The 20,642-nt window shown below is 49.5% G+C and overlaps 1 protein-coding gene across 1 annotated transcript; it reads right to left on the bottom strand.

The window, feature by feature from the left end:
- Nucleotides 1-85: 85 nt before the first annotated feature.
- On the bottom strand, nucleotides 86-18,845 carry LOC119089629 (uncharacterized). Its single transcript, XM_037212414.1, has 3 exons — nucleotides 18,776-18,845; nucleotides 5,619-5,800; nucleotides 86-2,079 (listed from the first exon to the last, which is right to left on the bottom strand). Exons 2-3 carry the CDS (start codon nucleotides 5,789-5,791, stop codon nucleotides 1,998-2,000), a joined length of 255 nt encoding a protein of 84 aa, XP_037068309.1. The 5' UTR covers nucleotides 5,792-5,800; nucleotides 18,776-18,845; the 3' UTR covers nucleotides 86-1,997.
- Between the last annotated feature and the right edge of the window lie 1,797 nt (nucleotides 18,846-20,642).

Raw genomic sequence — 20,642 nt, 5'->3', positions numbered from 1 at the left:
TAATGTATGGATATGAAGACAGCGTCTCCGAACCCCGGGTCATTTCCTCAGTTAAAAAGACACGAAGCAAGAAGGATGACGGCATATATTGTTTCACGCAATCTTTTTTGACAGAGAGATCCAGATCGGTAGCCACCACACACTTTGAACATAACATCACAATGACAATCACTCCCAGCCCCTGCGAAAAGGACTGCATACATCCGGATAGTCACCTCGCATTTCCTCGAGAGTTCAGTGTCTTCCCCAACATTCTCGGGTGGGTCTCGGTCCGTCCCCCTCCACGATGCTGATGAACATCTAAGCCGGCTCCCCACGATTTCTCCCAATCTAGCATTCGAGCCCACGGTGACTTTTCTTCTGCCCATTTCTGCCCGGTCTTCATATGTGCTCGTGATGACCCCGCCGTTCGTCCTCCAAACGCTCACGTCTGTTTTCCCAGCTGATCTTCCAATTCGTTCAAGATGTTTATTTACGTGCACGGAAGAGACCATCCCTTTTCCTCGCTTCTCCAGGGCCCAACATGGATCCCATGTCGGCTATGGAACCAGCATAACACTTATGACGCTTTCACGATGACATTGTTAGATGGGGAATAAATTCGGCACCAAATCTGAAAATGAAAAACGCGAATGCACGAAAAATGAACTAGGGAGGAGCGAAGCCCGCGGTTTGACGTCAGAGCTATCAAGACAGCCGTAAGTTCTTAAATATGATTTTCATCACGTGCCTTTTCATCACTTAACGCATGCGTTGCTCTATGGGTTGGTTCCCATGGAATCAAATACACAAACGTAAAATGATTACATGGTACCTGATAGCGAAACAAGAACGTTTACGGAGTAACAATTACATATTGTTTTGAGGGACCTGGTGACTGCCGATTGATTTCGTCCCTGTCCTTCCTATTTTCTTTACACTTCAGATTTGGTACCAAATCAGGCGCCTGACTAATAATCTCATCGTGAAAAGACGCAACGTATCCCGGTCGACGCACGATGCCAGCGGCCTGACAGCCTCCTGCCCCGACTCGTGGCGCCGCGCGCGCCACGAGTCGGGGCCAGCCTCTGGACCTCCGATGACGTCATCGTGTCACGTGACGTGATCAGAGCGTCTACACAGTGCATAGGTCGGGACGATCCTTGGGTGGACGCTGTGCACCGAGCAGAATGCGCGATGCTCGTTAGTCGTGATTGAACATAGAGGAAGGGGAGTGAAAATTTAAAGAAGAAAAGCTGACAGGCAGCGCCAGAAAACTGCCTTAGCCAGATTTGACGTTTAAAAGTATGCCAAATGTCATGAAAAATGTGCCTGAGAACTCTTTTGCATGTAAACAAAACTCAGAACAACTGAGTTTAAATGAGAGAGGTCTTGCTGACTCGAAGTCACATTAAAGCTGCGAGAAAGGTTTGAATCATGACGAGCACCATCGCTAATTGAAACTAGATTCCTAGAGGCATTCGGATTTGATAAAAGCGTGAAGAACGTGCGTTTATACATTTCCTCAAGGACTTGTTTCATGCTTATGATAAACTGCAATCAGCAGAAAGATAAATCAAAATGTCTTCCATCAGATAATTTCCGGGGATAATATGCCTGCGGAGTTCTTGTTCCAACCAGCATGGGTGTCAAAGTCTAATCCATCAGTAAAGAGACCATAGTCACATCGGCAAGCGCAAGAGTTCACGTACATCGGGTCTCCCCAGAGGAAACAAAACTGAACTAAATATCCATCATAGCACATTTCTCTGCCAGCAAGCTCCTCCTCCCTGCAAGCTGCCAGCAAGCTCCTCCCCGCGCTGGTACGGTGGTAGGGTCAGACTGTGACCCTCCATCCACCCGCCCTGCGCGACGGCGCCAGGTCGCGCCGAAAGGCCGGCGACACTGTCGGCTGACCGGCCCGGCCTCTGGAGGTCTCGCCATCGGCGCTGCCGTCAACACAGGGCGCCCTCTCCGCCAGCCGCCCTCGCGCCCGGCGCCGGCCGCTTCCGCCGCGCTCAGTACCGCAGCTCGTGGATGACGTCACCCAACGACGTCACCGTGCGCCACCTCCGAACGCGCGTGCTGCGCTTACCGAACCTGCAAAACCGGGTCAGCTGATTAGGCGGGTGTCGACGAACCGCGTTCGCGCATCCAGCCGACATGTAAAGCGGCACGGCTGTTCGCGGAAGACGCGGCGGGATAATTAAACCGGCGAGCGCCGACACGACAGGCGACACGGTCCGTTGCGCGCCCCCTCGATCGGCTCCAGATGCGCGCTGATTATAGCCCGCTAAGTAGCCGCGAGCACGAAATCATGCTCCTCCGAGCCCGTAATGACGGGACTAAACTTGGGGCTGCTCTCAGCGGCGGCCGATCGCGGGGGCTGCGGACGGCCCCTGGGAAGCCAGGAGTTGCCCGGTCTCAGCCCAGGGGGCTTGGCCAATAACTGCGCGGTCGACAATGCATAAATCGTGGCCGCCGCACCCAGCGGGACTCAGCGCCGGTGGACCACCGCACGCGTGACCGGCAACCCATCAGGCGCTAATTTCCGCGGATTACCCAGACGGATGTCACAACGGCGGCGCGCACGACATGGGGCAACCGTCACCCCTTGGCGACGCACGTGGCGCTCACATCTCGCCCTGCTGGAGACAGCTTGTCTGTGTCTACCGTTTATATGGCCGGCGGTGAGCTGAAGGGGTGCTAGCGTTGTTTGCAACGAGTGGGAAGCGGTCGGCAGCTCGCCGAAGTGCTCGGAAAAACGCAAAGTCGCATCAAACCGTAGCCAAGTGGTACTAACGCAATCCAAATTGGGCGCAGTGATGACACCAACGACAAATTGTCTCGATTATGGCCAAGGACCTTTGGGTTTAGTTTAACTAAATTGCAGCATGCTTGTGAGCTGAAGGATATTTGACCAGCATTCGCGCCAGACACCCATATTTTACATGGAAGCGTGACTGCATTTGAAAGAGGCAGCGCTGCCACATTGGGGCTTCAGCAATCTTGTGATGTTTTACTGGATTCGGATTGTGTGACTCACTTAGTAGTACTGCAGCCTCAACTTTGATTCGTGGTCTTAAACACAATGTCGTGGAGCGGGTGCAGACGTGTTATTCTCAAACCTTCGACCTGTGAGAACTTAGCAGAGCGGGGGAGGCCTGTGTAGTTAGTTTAACGTATATCTTATCATATCTGCGCGGTATGTTTATTGAAATATGGTTATTGGTGGTGGGCTGAAACACTGTTGGAAAGCTGTTGCTAGTCACAGGTATTTGAGAACGACGTGAATAAGTTGAAACTATACGTTACATAAGGTATCTTTCCCGTTACGGCACGCTAACGCTGGTCAGCTCGAAGGCTTTGCTTGCCGGGGTTTCGTGCCAATCTGGCATCACTTTGGTTTGCTATGCTGTGTGAACTCGGCTATCAACTGCACTGGCCCAATGCCTGACAAGTCAATCGCATGCAATGTTCGACGATGATGGCTTCATCATGATCGAGTTGTTATCAGTTGCTTCCTCGATTGTGCTCTGTCTCCGGGGAGCAGAACTTCATAAATTCCATAAGAGGTCATGGTCAATACGTCGTAAGATCTGTCAGATGAACAAACCGTATCTGACGGAAATTTTTAGTGGCTCCTGGGATCAATATATCGCGTTTCCGCGGTAGTTGCAAAGATAGTTGTCTCTGTCGGGTCGTATCTTTCGCGAAACTATGACGCTACCTTTTTCAAACAGGTTCATGCTCAATCATGCTGTGCCCATGTCCATCGAACGAGACTTTACCAAGTTATATGGGATGCCAGGAGTCTGCGCGTTGGCAAGGCTAAATCAAAGGTGAGGTCATGGCCCGAGAACAACTGCAACGGTAGATTGGTTGGTCTGCTGTATTGCATTCGCTGTATTTGCTGGTTTTCGTCGGCTTGCTGTATTGCATTCGCTGTATTTGCCGGTTTTCGTCGGTTTGCTGTATTGTATTGTATTCGCATGTATTTGATTAATTCAGTTCAAGGTGCATACACACCATCAAGAGAGATAAAAGGATGCCTTGCAAAACGCTTTTTGATGCACAGCGGTCGCTCCAAAACGTTCGGAATCCAATGCTTGCTTGCTTGTGTGTGTGCGCGTATGCGCATGCTTACGTAAGCACGCGTGTGCGCGTGTGCAAGCGTGCTCGCACGTACGATGTGTGCGCCAGTGTGTGACATAGCTTCCGAGCACGTCGGGCCGAAAGGCGCAGATAGACCGCGGCACGATCGGCATCAGCTGGTGCGCCGGCTCCGTGGGAAAGGCCCCGGCTCTCGAGTCAGTTTCGAATCGATCAACAGCGCGTGGCACGTCCCGCCTGTAATTGGTCGGGTCTCTGCAGAATTCGCTTATCGGGTGCAGTAGTCAAATGAATTGTGTCATTGGCCCAAGGCCGCGTGGCAACATGGGGTCATGCCAGGGTGCGTACTTTTGTGATCGGCAGCCGTGTGCGGTTGATGTAGCCTGCGGGAGCGTGCCGAAATTTGTGGCCGCCGAATTGTTTTGTGGTTGAGATGAGATCGAGGTGGCGAGATCTGCCGCCTCGCATGTGAGGCCGATCAAAACTGGCACCGCTCTGCCACTGTCACCTTGCTACGAGCTATAGTGTACGGGACGCCGTAATAAGTTGCACCCCTCGGGCACCGCTCTGCCACTGTCGCCTTGCTACGAGGTATAGTGTTCGGGACGCCGCAATAAGTTGCACCCCTCTCCCACGCGGTCTTCCCAATCAGCAGACTTAAAAGCTAGTAACTACATGTGCCAAACTTGAATTTCTTCGTTGACGAGGGCGCTGCCTACACATACCGATATTAAGGTCAACAGTGACAGAATAAGACTTGCGTGCGCGGGCAACAAGTCAGACTTGGAGTACTCCGAGTCGCGGAAGCCATGGCACTGATACCTATAAGTTGGTAATGAAAGAAGTGCTCACGCAAGCCAGCGTGTCACAATCATGGACAAGTCCAGCTAACTTCTTTCTTCGATATAGAAGTACTCCATGCCTGGTTTTGGGGCAAATTGTGCAAGCACAACATAACGCACTTCCGACCTATCGCAAAATAATGGGTATGCGACATATCACTTAAAACAAACCTTAAAAGAGAGCCTCGTACGTTCAGGAGTGAAGCATCACCATCAGGAACCGCGACGATTGATGATGTCTCAGACCATGATTGGTATTCACGATTATTTTTTAAAAAAAGACTGAAATCGCCTCCGAGTTTTGTTGTTACCGAACTGCTCTCTCAGCCTCCAGGTGCGGTTAATGTGACGCACCTAGCTTATTCCAACTGGAGTTGTTCAACATAAAGAGCTTTTGAACAAGGCGTAGCTTTGTGAACATATCTGCAAAGAGACGTGAACGCTAGACGGCATCGAGGCATCTGGCGTCTCATGGTGGTATGTGTTGGGCTCTTCGTATCTTTAAGGCGTTAACATAATATATGGTTAAAAGGGTATAACTGAAGACGCAAGAGCCTAACTGACGCCAGACGAAGTTTTTTTTTACTTGGTTAGATCGTGTTCCCAAAGTTGCAACGCCCCTTTTCCCAATCATTCTCTGGATCCGCCTCTGGAAGGGCCGTTACGTGGCACCGGGCGACGTACCGCGGCCGGCCTAGCTTGGTGTAGAAGTCCTTCAGGTCGCTGAGGTAAGAGTCGAGCTCTCCGGAGAGAACGTCGGTGCCGACTGCCGAGCGGCCGGCCCTGCCATCGGAGGCGGCCACCCAGCACTGCAGCGTGAGCACCGCGGCCAGCACCAGCGCCAGCAGCAGCCGCATACCGATCGACTGCGGACAGAGAGCAGCTTCAGGCACAGCGCACGTGGCAGGAGGAGCAGCAAACGTGACAGGAGGAGCAGCACACGTGACAGGAGGAGCAGCGCACGTGACAGGAGGAGCAGCACACGTGACAGGAGGAGCAGCACACGTGACAGGAGGAGCAGCACACGTGACAGGAGGAGCAGCACACGTGACATGAGGAGAAGCACACGCGACAGGAGGAGCAGCACACGTGACAGGAGGAGCAGCACGCGTAACAGGAGGAGCAGCACACGTGACATGAGGAGCAGCACACGCGACAGGAGGAGCAGCACACGTGACAGGAGGAGCAGCACACGTGACAGGAGGAGCAGCACACGTGACAGGAGGAGCAGCACACGTGACAGGAGGAGCAGCGCACGTGATAGGAGGAGCAGCACACGTGACAGGAAGAACAGCGCACGTGACAGGGGGAGCAACCGCATAACCCTCGGCTGTGGGCAGCGGACAGCACCAAGGGCAGCAGCTGTGGAGAGCAGTTAGTGCCAGTGGTAGTAGCAGGCTAGTACCGACTGTCCCATCGAAAAGGAACAGGGAGAGCCCGGCGCTGTGACATCGCTGGCGCATGAAACTATGCCGGGGGCAGCACTGTGGGTAGTAGACAATGTCAGGGGCGGCAGCAGACATCTTTGGTTGCGGACAGCAGTAAGTGCCAGAAAGTTGCAGCGAAAGTGACAGAAAAGAGAGCAGTACAATCGACAGCTTGTTTTTTTAAAGGTGGGCAGTATCAGCGCCAGCACAGTGAACCGTGTAAAAGCTTCCACAATGGGCGGGAATAGCCAGTACACCGCATCAAAAACTATACAGCTAAGACGGACCGGCGCAACAGCATGCCGTTCGTCAGTGAAAGCCACGGCGGATTGTACAAGGGACGCCATAACACACAGGGTCAGCAGCGCACGACGGCGAGACAGCACAATAGGTGAGAGGGAGACCATAACTCGGTGCTGTCGCTTACACATTGAACTATACAGTAGATTGCGCCGCGGGCGCTGGCAACAGCGATTTCATGCCACTTGTTGGTACACACGCAGCGTGTTAACAACACAACGAGCCGAGCAGAAAGCTGCACCGTGAACGATGCGAGGGAGCTAGAAGTCGCACAGATCAGTTCTAGGAGTCACAGGGAGTTACATAGGCCAGGACCGACAACAGATGCTTATTGTTCGTCTGTGAACGCTACCAGAAATTACAGCTATAGGGATAACCAGTATCCAGAGCAGCTGCAGAGCTAAGACGGTAAGAAGGCATTCGTCTATGGACAGTGGGCAATGTCCGGTACGACAGGAACCAGAGGTAATGGGGAGTATGCTCTAGGCTAACACCACCGAGTGGAGGGGTCAGTCATTTGACTGTATCAAATGAGCTTAATGTGCCTTAGGAACCCGTACAAATTTTACACTGTTTTTATCTTACAGGTCCAATCGAAGTTGCAGTGTGTCTCTATAGATGCCCTCGGCACCACCTCAGGGAAACGACGCATTCAGTTATCGATCTCGCATGAAGAAGATACGAAGCTGGAAGCAGACGGCTTTGTAGACGGTGAGCGCTGAAGGGAGGGTCTCAGGCGGGTATACTGAAGGGAAGGGTTCAGAGCAGGTACGCTGAAGGGAAGGGTTCAGAGCAGGTGCGCTGAAGGGAAGGGTTCAGAGCAGGTGCGCTGAAGGGAAGGGTTCAGAGCAGGTGCGCTGAAGGGAAGGGTTCAGAGCAGGTGCGCTGAAGGGAAGGGTTCAGAGCAGGTGCGCTGAAGGGAAGGGTTCAGAGCAGGTGCGCTGAAAGGAAGAGTTCAGAGCAGGTGCGCTGAAAGGAAGAGTTCAGAGCAGGTGCGCTGAAAGGAAGAGTTCAGAGCAGGTGCGCTGAAGGGAAGGGTTCAGAGCAGGTACGCTGAAGGGAAGGCTTCAAAGCAGGTGCGCTCAAGTTTGATGTCATTGCAGGCATAAAACTAACACTACTAATGGTAGCCATCAGTGTCGCGGTAGTTTTAAAGGTAATGGCGACGGGATAGCGCCTCGTGCAGTTACCACAAAACGCCATACATCCGGAGCTCAATTACTTCAAGGAGCGGAGCTCCTCGCATTTAACCGGCCATTAAAAGTAAGTACCGACGAAGGCCACGTTCAGTGCAGGAAATCCGATTTGGAACCGTTGTTTAATTAGTTCAATGAAGGGTGATATGTTATAAAGGTTCTCGGGTCCAACTACTGCTGAGCCGCCGGAGCTTTGATATCGGTGGGACATGCTACGGAAGCTCTTAAGCCGAGATTGTTCCTGAAAGCAGGAAATCCTTTTCTCAGCAGCAGATATGTTCGTAAGGTCAAAATGTGTAACGAGGGAGACTTTCACATCCGACCCAACCTAGCCTGACCACACAATCACACGCCACCAAGCCACATATTCCCCAATAAAGTGCAGGAAGGGGATCGGTCGGGCTTCATCGGTGAACGACACCAGAGGAGATCCCTGCCGCGCGCCAGCCACCGCAGGCAAGACGTGTGCGTCTGGCGTGACGCGGCCCAGCCGGCACTCCGTTGGTGATATCTTAACATTCATCAGTTTCCCGATGGTCCACTGGTGCGCCATAGCGGGGTTATCTAAAGACGGTAGTGCTCGGCTCTTTCGTGCCAAATACCAAGCACTTCTGAAGACGGGGACACTATTTGTTAGCGATGGATCGCGCCCGTTAGCTATGGAAAGCAGGTATTTGGCACATGTGAAAACGTGAAGATTTTCCGTTTAACAATGATAAGATTTTACATTAATTTTTAGAGTAAAGATCTTTTAAAGAAAAAATTAATATCCATGAACTCCAATTTTGAGACCAGAGCATGCTGATAACTAAGTTTCGGAAAAATAATTAGGCAAAAATTGAGAAAATTCAGGTGCCACAAGGGTGCTGATCCCCTTGCAGGTTAAGGAAGCAATCATTATATCGGGAAAGGCGGCTAAAATGGACTTTCCTTCACTATAGAGCTTCGTCGCGAAGACTTTCGGCTCACCTAAAATTCCAGCTACGCACGCACCGTGACGCAGACTGGCAAGTGGCAAAGAAAGTCCTGAAATTTCCTCTTCATTACACAAGGAAACGCGACACACGTTATCGCGCGATCCATTTAAGGACCGTCGGCGACTGTATAGCGCAATGAGACTAGGACTAAGAGAGCAGAGTGCCAAAGGCTCGGGGGTCATGTTGCAAAGGGATATCAAAGCCCCTCCCCCCTCATACGTTGGAACTGGAGGTGCATACTGTGTCGACAAATTCTTTAACCACTCACCCTAAAATAATCGCCCAGATTTCGTTGATAATGTAGGGAGAAACCAGCGTGCTGCGAAATCGAACGAACGAAAAAAACCAGCCTGAAGTTATACAAATGGCTCTACTGCCATCTATCGTGCATGGAGCTCTAAACCACATTTATCCTCAAAGGGGTTAAGGCCATCGAAAATCTGTCGTACCTCATTCCATCGTGAGAACCAGAATTCAAAATTTATTCCAAAACGACAGTTTATCTAGTATGGAGCTCAAATGGGAAAAAACCCACTTGACGTGATGAACCGGAACATTGTCTTGATCTTAACTGCTACCACCTTCACTTACATCGTCACAGATTTGTTCCGCCCTGAATTCTACCTCCAAGCATGTTGCTCTATTCGTGACCAAGAGCATGCAGTTACTTCTGGCAGTCTAAGCGAACGTGACACCACTTCAAGTTGACTCAACCTTCGGTTCGCCACGTCCTGTGGTGTTTTTTGCGATAACTCCTACGCATTTTCAATCCAGTACCAAGTTTATAGTGGGAATACACTTAGGACGAAACGCGTGACAGGGAAATGTCGACATTTTTAGACCTGTCACGACTCGCTTGGGTCAGACGCTATTGTATGGGGTACCGATATAGTGCTGCTGTGTGATAGTTAAAAGAGGCTGCCGCAGGTTCCATGCCAAAGCCACCACTTTGAAGACATTTTGCGGGGAATGGGCGAAGGTCTTCCCGAAAGAAAGACATATACATCGATAGAAGAAATTCCTATGTAACTAACTAGAGCCAAGGTGGGGTAAACTTATTCAGTGTGTGCACAAGAGGGCGCTGTTTAGCACTGCCGTCATTTCAGTGCTAGGTGGGTAGCTGAAGATGCCTTCGAGGCTGGTTTATAAGCGACATTGCCGGACGCGCCGGCGAGTAATCGTCAAATGCTAGCGGTGGGCGTAACCATCGACCAGAGGGGACCTCCAAACCACTCCGGCCGTTGGGTGCACCAGCATGGCTCGTGGGCGCGTGGTACGGGCACGTCCTTGACGAGTGATCGATCCCGTACTGTCTCTCCTCAGTGGAGCAGCGGCCTCGCTGCAGGTGCACGACATCAGCCGCTCGACGGTATTGGCCGTGCCTGCGTCCGTGGCATCCGCACGTGCTGCACGTGCAACACGTGCAGCTGGCAACGGTCACAGCGAGGGCCCCCTGCTAAGCATCGGACGCCGAAAAATCAGCATGACATGTGCACGGTGGAGGGTTCTGATTGTTTGCTTCGCGCTCTACGTCGCGCGGCGTTGTTGCATCACAACATTTCCCGGTCGCTTTCCAACCCGTGTTTTATAAAGCCACGCCAGTCCGTCATAGGCCACTGAGTCGCGCGTATAACCCTCGTGGCAGCCGTTAATGGTGGAGTGTATCAGCTCGTCACAGATTGCGCTCCTTTACTGGGCCGTAACGCTGAGCCGTTGAGCCAGTCGAGAGGTGATGCACCGGTTCCGCGCCACATGGAAGAGAACCGCATTGGCCGTGGTATCTTCCTCGTGCGAACGAGACGCTCATAGTTCTACGTGAATCCGGTCCCCGCGTGGTGATTACCCCACCTTGGACGCCGAGAAGCGTCGGGTGTCCTTCCGAATAAAGCTGGGACTTAAGACAACTGAATATATCCGAGCTTTTTATGAAAAAGCTTGTGACAGCAGATGAAACACAAGTTTCAAAATCATTGCACGACTTCATGGCAAAGTCTTGTATAAGCTGCTAAGGTAGCAGCAGCCCAGGACAACTCGTGGTAATTCCGAAGCTTGGGTGGAACAGAGTGCTCGTCGGAGTAGTGCGTTATAAGTGTAAGCTTGTGTCGCGCCGTTCAGTTCACAAACACGTGTCTCATTCTATTCTGCGTGCTTTAGACCTTTGCTCGGTACGCTGTGCTAACAACATTGAGGCCTCCAGCGCCCCTGAAGGGTATGAATGCCTGCACCGTGCAAGTGACGCTCCCATACTACTACTCTTACTACTATACTACTACTGTACTACTACTGTACTACTACTATACTACTACTACTGGTACTCTTCCCGTCAATTATGGCTTGGTGTTCCGTGCCAACCACGGGACAGCAATGCTATTTGCGTTCTGAAGCGGAAAACATCGTAAATCATGCATGGAGACGAGGCATTTGCGCCGTTGTGCCTTTCCATGCATTTTTCAATGCTATTGACGGACAATGGCTTTGCTTTGTGCTTACGACCACAAAGCTTTGAAACAATCAAAACAACAGGCAAAATGCATAAGAACTTATCCCTGGAGTTCTGAACACTCCACAACAAACCCTAAGGTTCTTCTTTCCTCAGTACATTATTTCTGATCATCTTATCTTGGCTGTTTATAAAAACCAGTAAGACGTTCCAAATAGACATCGTTCCGTGATCAGACGGTATCTATATGACCAGCTCAGACCAAGAAGTAAGCGAGTTTAATTTCAATCAGTGGACCTATCTTGTAAACGACTGATTTGCATTCACTTAAAGGAAATGTTTCACATTGGAAGATATTGGCGCAAGCATTATTTATGATTAAACAAGCTCACTTATAGCCATTGGTATATTTTTTAAGTTGAAAAGACTGGTCTAGATAGTGCAATTATCTGGTTAGTGAATACGCTCCTCAATGCGTCATGGTTTGGTTACGTCAGCGTACCTCGCACAGCATTGAGAGCCGATTGGCAGCCGTTATATTTGGAAATCACGCTCACGAACTCCAGATATGAAAGCCTCCACAAATATGTTTCTCTTGTCCTTGGTTACCCCACGGCTTATGGAATCGCAGAACTTGAATGACTTTATTATGACGTCATGAATTCCAATGTGGCTTTGAAACACTTTCACCGCAATACACTCCACACTTTCGCGGGCGTGTAGTTCAGAAACTAGAGGGGCTTAGGTCTTAGGAAGGGCAAGATTGTGCACTGCACTGAAAGTTCTTCAAGACGGATATTTCTGTTCAAACCCCCATATCAATATGGAACATTCCCTTTCAAGTCAAGTACTTTCAGTCAGTCAGTCAACAGCTCTACTTTTCTTGCAAAAATATCTTTCTCAGACCTGTGTGTCTGATGAACTGGCTACTGGTAACGCACATTTCCACCGAGGATGACATCAGATTGCGTGCGATATTGAGACGTTTCCCCACGAAGATGCAGACTGAGTGCAGCATCTGATCGCCAGTGCGAGTGATGTTGTTAAAAGGTTTATGTACATCAACACTTTAAGGACCTATGCATCCCTTACTGACGATTATGAGTGTCATGTGGTCTTATATGTGGCAGAGATACACCATACAGAGGGCATTACGATTTACCGCGTGGTCATTTGTTGCCACCACAAGCGAGGAAGCTCACGTCACCTTCATAGGTAATGATGATCATATGATCATAGGTAATGATCGATTTGACGACCAAGACGACCCATGCAGCTATAAATATAGCTCAGATTTATTCGCCGGCTTGACCAGCACTTCGGTGAAGCAATATTGAAAATTGTCTGGGAGCTAGGTTTTTTCGAAACGCCTCGTTGACGTAACGGACGTTACATCAACGTTATCCCTGGCTGAGCCCATTGTATGCGCACATTTGCCGGCAATCCGTGCAACCACTTATATTGTGCATCTGGCTGCAAAATGTGCACACACCGACCGAAACACGCGTATTACAGACCATATCAGAGAAACGGCTTCCGCTTGCCTGGCTGCGCGAAGAGACGACACTTCTGATGTCGGTAGTGTCACCACCCGTGACGTATCGTTGACCCGTGTCCCAAACACATGAAGGTCATCCCATTTATCACTTCTAGGCTTTCACCATTCATGGATTACTCAGGAGGACTGATCGTATGACGGTGTTCCACGCACTCGGACATCGGGTAGATGCCTTTCGTTCCGCCCTTCTTTCTTCGATGCACGAAATGCCGACGCTTTGGGCGTACGCATGGCAAAGCATGCAGCCACTTAACAGTGTTTCATATATCAACCATGCGCCTGTTGTACTGATTGGTTTTTCTAAGCTTTCATTGGCTGCGTTAATTTGCGGTATGCTGCGCTTGGGAACACCATATTTATCGTTACTTGAGTTTTTGACACATGGTCTTGATGACTTGCCATTTGCGCAACTGGAGTTTCTGCATGTTTGAAGAGTGCCTTACCGTCAAATGTCAACACATTACCGCCGCTTTCACGCGGTCGGAGATCGCCACGTCGCCCTCTCTTGTTTTGATGATATATTTTCGTTTCGTCTGGTGACTGATATCAGCGCCGATAAAATACTGTATCGATATCCATGGTGCCATAAATAAACTGGATGGCCGACGATTGTATCATATCGTTTTACAAATTCGCCTAATTTTTTTGCCGGGGTGGTTTTGAGATCAAAGCCACAAGCGTAGCTTGTCGCAAAAGGCATAGCCCCACCAATTTGGGAGAGCAATCTAAGCTCAACGGATCTTCTGTCTGACAAATTTGAACGTCCCGGGAAAGTTATGACACAGCGCGTGTGCCTGAGCCCGATTGTACCGGCCAGACACCATTTGGCCGTCAGAGCCGAAACGAATCATTGCAGCTTTTGGACGCTGACGCACATACCTACCGCCCTTCCGGTGCCCACTATCGACTGAGCTGCACGGACTGTCGCTCCAACGGCGCGTTGGACTGGTTTTACACACAACTCGGAGGTTAGCTGACACCTTAGAAACGGCGCAGCTCAACACGTTTGAACAGGCACTTCACATGGTCACCTGAACATGTCATGTGAATGCTGACTTAGGGGAAGTGATCCACATTTCTATGCGATTTTGAACCGAATTAGAAATCCTGATGATCTTTCGGTGATGTTCACAAAACTGCCCTTTTGAGACCTAAATCCTTCTAGTTTCTGATCCATACGACCGAAAATTAGGAAGGGTATTTTGGGGACAGCATTTCTAAGTCACCTTGGCATTCATGACGTCATAATAATGTCATTCAAATCCTGCCATTCAATAAGTCATGCAACAATCAAGGCCAAAAGAAATAAAATTATCGAGGCGTTTATATCTGGTGTCCGTGAGCGCGATTTCCAGATAAAATGGCCCCCAATTGGCTCCCAATCAATGCTGTGCAATGTGCGATGACGTGTTCAAACTGTGACGCATTGAGGAGCTTATTTACTAATCAGAGAATTGTGCTGTCTAGACCAGTCTTTTTCACTTAAAAAAGTACACCAATAGTTATGCGTGAGCTTGTTTCATCGTACCTGATGCTTGCTTCAAGATCATCTAATGTGAAACATTTCCTTTGATCGCTTGAGCTTCATCAACGTAACGGCTGTAATTGACAGCGCTCAACGCAAACTAGTTACCCCTTTGCGAGTGTTGCGAATTGCCAGAACGGTTCGCGAGTTTTCGCACTGAAGTTTTCTGGCTTATTGCGTGGCCGGAGTCTACACATGCATATTGGATACGGGAGGTGGTATAAGAACAGTAATAACGTCACAGGCTTACACAAAGCTTCATCACCTGCAGTTCGTAAGGACGGAACGCTCAACTTGTGCGGTGAAAACTAATGGTTTCGTCCAAGCTTTGTAATGGAAAGCAACCTCTGTAACGACCGACGACATGAAGCCCGGCTGTAAGAGACCGGTGTTGGATACAGCACGCCCGACAGCGGCGTGTTTTGTCTCTCAGTTGAGAGAGACTTCTAGTATGCGCAACAGAAATACGTTGTGCAGAGGCAAAGCTGTCGAAAACGCACCACAAAGCTCCAGCGCTGATAAATATAGCACCCCCACACGAAATACACTCGCAGCTGACGCCAGCATAGAACGATTCTAAAAGTGATCAGTGCACGTCATGCATCTTTGAGATGCGAATCAATGACACGTGGCTCGAGGCGGTGCCATGCCGACAACGGCGCAGGACTTCCGCGCAGCGAGACAAGCGGACAGTCCCCGGGCAATGTTTGCCAGTCATTCAGGAGTGTTTACAACTGTTAACCCGGATCCACTTCATGCTGTTCGACGCAAGTCAACGTTGCGTCGTGCGTGGCGGTGCTACGGGCACCAGCAGCGTTGCGTCCTCGCGCAGCGAAGCACGCAAAAATCGCCTGAAATATACCGCGTACATTTGTCTGCGTTTGCACATTCTTTACACAGATGCACAGATGAGCATCTGAGCAGATTGCCATGATATTTTCAGCTATGACTGGCTTAAACTTCACAACGATCCGCCACTTTGCAATTCATTCAAGGCCAGGAACATCTATTGAATGTTCCTGACCTTGAACAACATCTAACGAACATCTAATAGGGGCACAGAACAGTGTCGCACGGGCAACGTGTAGAAAAGATCGAGGACTTTTGCACAGCTTGCGAACATTAACAACAAGTTACTTTATATTATTGAAACACGATTCTATGCTACGTCACGGGTGGCGGCGTTGCCGCGTCAACGGTATGCCACTTTCGCGCAGCGAAGCGGGCGGGAACCATTTGTCTAAACAAATACATTTAGAGTGTACATCTTTATATCTGTGTGCTCGCAATGATTTAGCTCATGCACAGCGTAAACGACGGAACAGACTGCCTTGCGCATTGTGCATGCCACAGGTCCAACGCTCGTGACGAACCCCGTCCTATACTGGCGCCAGTCCGATCCTGCTGTCGGTCACATCGCACGCGAGGAGAGCCATTTGTTGACATCTTACAGGCGGACACCCTTCGCGTGTGTGCCGGGATAAGCAGGTTGCGCAACGATAGACTGCCGTTCAAAACACGGCGCAAAAAAAGAACAACATCAAAAGCTCCGCGCGCCAATTAGGACGACCAGATTAACCCTATCGACGCTGGAGGATTTTTGGGACTTCGTCCTACCAACGGTCGCCACGTGATCTCTAAATTCGTATCCCCCCCCCCCGCCCCACCTACAAATCGACTGTCCTTTACGGCATCATAATACTGGGCACCCGACACACGGAAATACCGAGTCTCCCACCGCACAGGCCATCTCAGTGTAATGCGCTCCACCCCCTCCGCTCCCAGCCTCCTCGGGCGCCATCGGTATTACGCTTGGCTTGTCTGTTCTTGCGCTTAGACACTGATGCCTTCAACCTTACGTGCAATAGACAACAGGGATTGTGTCCGGAACAATATTGGCCAACTCCGGTCCCACGACGATGCCTGGTAATCTTATCGTGCTTATATGGTTACGTTTATGGCAACATCTCTTGCTCGCGTGGCCGCGTTTATGGCAACAGTTTAACCTCTAAAAGCAACGATACAATTCCCCCTGGAGCTTAACATTGTCTACACAACAGGGGTAGAGTTGATCCGTTTTACCGACAGCAGACCCCTCTCTTCGCTCTCTCTCTCTCTCTCTCTCTCTCTCTCTCTCTCTCTCCTCTCTCTCTCTCTCTCTCTCTCTCTCTCTCTCTCTCTCTCTCTCTCTCTCTCTCTCTCTCTCTCTCTCTCTCTCTCTCTCTCTCTCTCTCTCTCTCTCTCTCTCTCTCTCTCTCTCTCCGCTCTCGACCTCGCTCTCTGCTTTTTCATTTTTCGACAATAAGCAGATGTCTCCTTTTTTCCAGGGAAGCGCATCAGAAGACGGAATGATTCAATGTCACATCTGGGTGCTAAATTCTTACCTTAGTGTACAAACAGGAGTATGTGGGATAGATGAGTTGTGAATCATTGTGCTGACATTAGTCGACCTTCGATTTGTCAGGAAGAACTGACTTACCAATGACATCACTCAAGCATTGATAATACAAAATCAGGAGCGTATTCACTAAAAAGAGAAACCGTGTTGGCTAGAGTAGTCCTTGCAGCTTAATTGTACACCAGTAGTTATAAGTGAGCTTTTTTATTACATCTGATGCTTGCTTCAACTTCTTCAATTGTGCAACGTTTCCTGTAACTTAGGTAACACGCGCATCACGCGGTGAGTTCAGGAGCAGACTATGACACCGAAAAATGGTCACCTCTTTCCCCTACTTTTTCCAACAACAAAAGAAGACATCAACTTGCTAACCATTAAGCGATAATGCATTGGGTTGGATCGGTTATATCTATGTTAATGTCCCTATCACCCGAGACTATCAAAAAGTTGAACAATGAACCTCATTCACGAGCCATGAAGCACCTTCATGAAGAGCCCTTCCTCTGTTAAAACTTTGGCATGGAGCCTCATCACCATTGAAATGTTTAGCACGAGCAATTAGTTCGTAACGCATCATGCGTAATTAAACATGTTACACGGTTTGGCTAATTACTCCAGATATTTTAAATGCATAAAAAGCGAAAGGCTAGAATGAGCGATGGAAAGGGATGCACCGATAAACGTCACATCTTGCTCTGTACGACGATTTCTTACAAAAATCTTTCAGCAAAAGTTGGGCATTTTTGTGCAGGATGCAAAATGTTTAAAAAGCCCCTGAAGGTGTCTCCGGAATAACGTCACGGTGGTTTTGAGGGTTGTGGTGAAATCTCAGCTAGTTAAGTTCACATCATTTTTAGAAATGTAAAAACTTAAAACGTTTAACCGGGGTGGTTCATGCTCTATGATTTCTTTGCCAATGACGTGTTGGTTACAGCTTGCTGGAAGTTGATAAACAATTTTTTTATCGTAAGAAAAGTTTTTCAGAGCTAGTTTTCTTAACTTAGCACTCTTAAACGCACTATTGTCGTTCTGGCGACTTTCGCAGTCAGGTCATCCATGGTCAAACTTTGTCAATTTTTTGTTACGAGATCTTTACATTTTAAAGATCATGAGCTGCACTTCTTTTCACAAATATCTCCCAACTTTGGGAGAATTTTGAAAACGCTGTTTTCTCGATTGCCATGACTTGTTTAGTTCCTGATGAAGTCAAACGAGGTAATGCACAAACAACATTCATCCCTTTGACCTGATGTTAAATATCATAGGTGTCTCCTATTGATATCCATTGACGCACATCTGGTGGAGGTTTTCAGGAGCTGTTCAAAATGGTTTTTGATATTTCCGTAGCATAATTACGTTTTGAGATAACATGAGCTGCATGTAAAGCGTTTGTTTGATCCTCTGACCTGGTTTGATGTGTCTAATACCGCGTATAATTTTTTTTATTCACACCTATCGGAAATATTTGTCGAGTCTTGTCCAACACCGTTTTTCCTCTGCATCTGGCTTGCTTGCTTTTTGATGTAGTAGGGAGGCTTCTGACCCTCTTCCCTTTCCCTCCTTCCTTCTCAAAGTACAAATGTGAAGAACACGATCGGAAGGCGAGGGTTAAAAGTCACACGACTGAGTCCGCAAAAGTATCAACAAATGCCCTCTGTGTAGAAGATGTCTTTATTAGTTCTAATTTCGAAAGAAGGAATGCTTTTGACCCTGTAAATATAAAGTTGCATTAAACAGCTCGAGGTGTCTGTCACGTTCAAGCCGGTGTCATAACTTATTTCGCATCTTGCATGATTTTACTTGCATGACACAAGCCTTCTCAAAATTTTGTTCACGGCGATGAAGCTCATGCGATACAAATTACCCCCATATCCACTCATATACAATGAACAATAAATTGAGAAATCAGTTCGGCAGGCAACAATCCACCAGCAGTGAGCACAACGGCGTTCCCACATCGCACCTTGACCAGTGTGTTCAGGAGTACTCCAGTCGGACTCCGGCTGTCCGCGGCGCTCACCTTGCGGAGGAGGCGGGGTGACCCTCTCAGCGGCGTGGCCTGCCGTCGACTGCCGGCGGCGGCGCTCAGGTCGCGCTGCGGCCGGCTGCTGGTCGCGGTGCGGCGTGCCGGTGGCCCTCATGCTGGGGGCGACGGCGCAGGCTGCGCACCGCCCTCCGGTGCTAGGCGCGCGTGGGCGCCTTCGTGAACGTCATGCGGTATTCTGAGCGAGGCAGGCGCGCTTCATGCGGTATTCTGAGCGGGGCAGGCACCCTTCATGCGGTATTCTGAGCGAGGCAGGCACCCACACCCCGGACGCGTAAAAAAAGCTCCGATGCGCCCTATGGGGCGGTCGAATGAGTGCTTGGCGTTGATGTTGTGCATAAGTTTTTATCGCGCAGGCGCCCGGTGCCTGATTTTTATGATTTATTGTACGACCACTTTTTATGGATGGTTGATTCCGCCTTAAGGGTGCAGTCCTATGCAACGCGCTCCTAAGACCGATTCACGAAGGACAGCTTCATTTCGGGGGTGACAAGCAGCGCCAAATCCGAGGTCAGTGGTAGAACCTGACGTCGAAATCTTGGCGTTCTCCGATGCTCGACATTGTCCGTCACGTCGTCTGACTTCATCTGATCTTTGGTGCCACCGCTGACACCGGCCGCAGGTTATCACAGTTGGGGCAATAACGATCCCGTATAGCGACCCCTCCACACAGTTGGGGCAACAACGATCGCGTATAGCGACCCCTCCACACAGCTGGGGCAACAACGATCGCGTGTAGCGACCCCTCCACCGCCCACCCGCCGTGGTTGGCTGAATCAAAGGCAGGCGCTGTAGCCAGCGCACCTATCGGGGCGAACGACGTCTCAGATACCCATGATTTCTGAGCTCACCTGGTGTGAAACCATGTATTCCTTTACTGATGACAAGTACCTTAACAAACATGCAGGTGCAGCTTGTGTGGATGACTGTACGGTTTATTCCACTTGAAAGCGAATGTTCCACACTTGTATGGGGTTTTGAGCTGATGCAGCCACTTGAAAGATCATTCGGTGCAGTTTACAGCCTTTAAGGTGCAACGTTCTCTTACCTTTTCGACTTTTAACAGCTTTCTTTTCACCCCTTTAAATGTGTTTTTTAAAGTGCAGCTCATGGTCCAGCTCTTCTTAAGACCACAACCTCTCTAGTTTCTGAACTACACGTCTGCGAAGATGCGCAAACTATTTCGGGGAGACTATCTTAAGGTCATCCAGGCACCCTTAGCACCATAATCAATTCATTAAAATCCTCGTGTTGCATTGGTATTGCGGCTCGTCACCGCAATGCTGGTAGCTTTGTGTATATATATATATATATATATATATATATATATATATATATATATATATATATATAGTGTAGCATATAGTGTAGTGTCCCTTTGCCCAAGGCTAAGGTCGGGGTCGTCAACCGGCGTGCCGGTGGAAAGTCAGGACATGGATATGGATATGGATATGCTGGCCTGTCACGGCGCTACCAAACTCTCTCATCCATCGACCCGACTCGTCATACACATCTGCTGCAAGTTGTCACAAGCAGGTGCAATTACTTCAAAAGGAGACAATTCCACGGCCCAGACTACCGCGGCGAAATCCAAGTGCTCTACGACTCATAAACGCAAATACACTTAGTCGCCAGTCACACCAAAGATGCCGCTAGCTCAGCACCGCCAGCTTTTGGTATAGTATTTCATGTTTAGTCTTTATCCTAATTCTGGCACTCTGAAAGTACATTTCAATACCTACTAGGCGGAGCTTTAAAGTACCCAGTGCTCTGTTTCCCTGGTCCGGGCAACTAGCCCGAGTTCATTCACGTCCCACTCAAATTCTGCAAAGGTATTTGGGTA

Source organism: Pollicipes pollicipes, unplaced genomic scaffold, assembly GCF_011947565.3.
Source record: "Pollicipes pollicipes isolate AB1234 unplaced genomic scaffold, Ppol_2.1 Scaffold_3087;HRSCAF=3621_pilon_pilon_pilon, whole genome shotgun sequence".
Taxonomy (NCBI): domain Eukaryota; kingdom Metazoa; phylum Arthropoda; class Thecostraca; order Pollicipedomorpha; family Pollicipedidae; genus Pollicipes; species Pollicipes pollicipes.
Note: the sequence above shows the minus strand (reverse complement) of the source record. Positions and strands in the feature narration are given on the sequence as shown.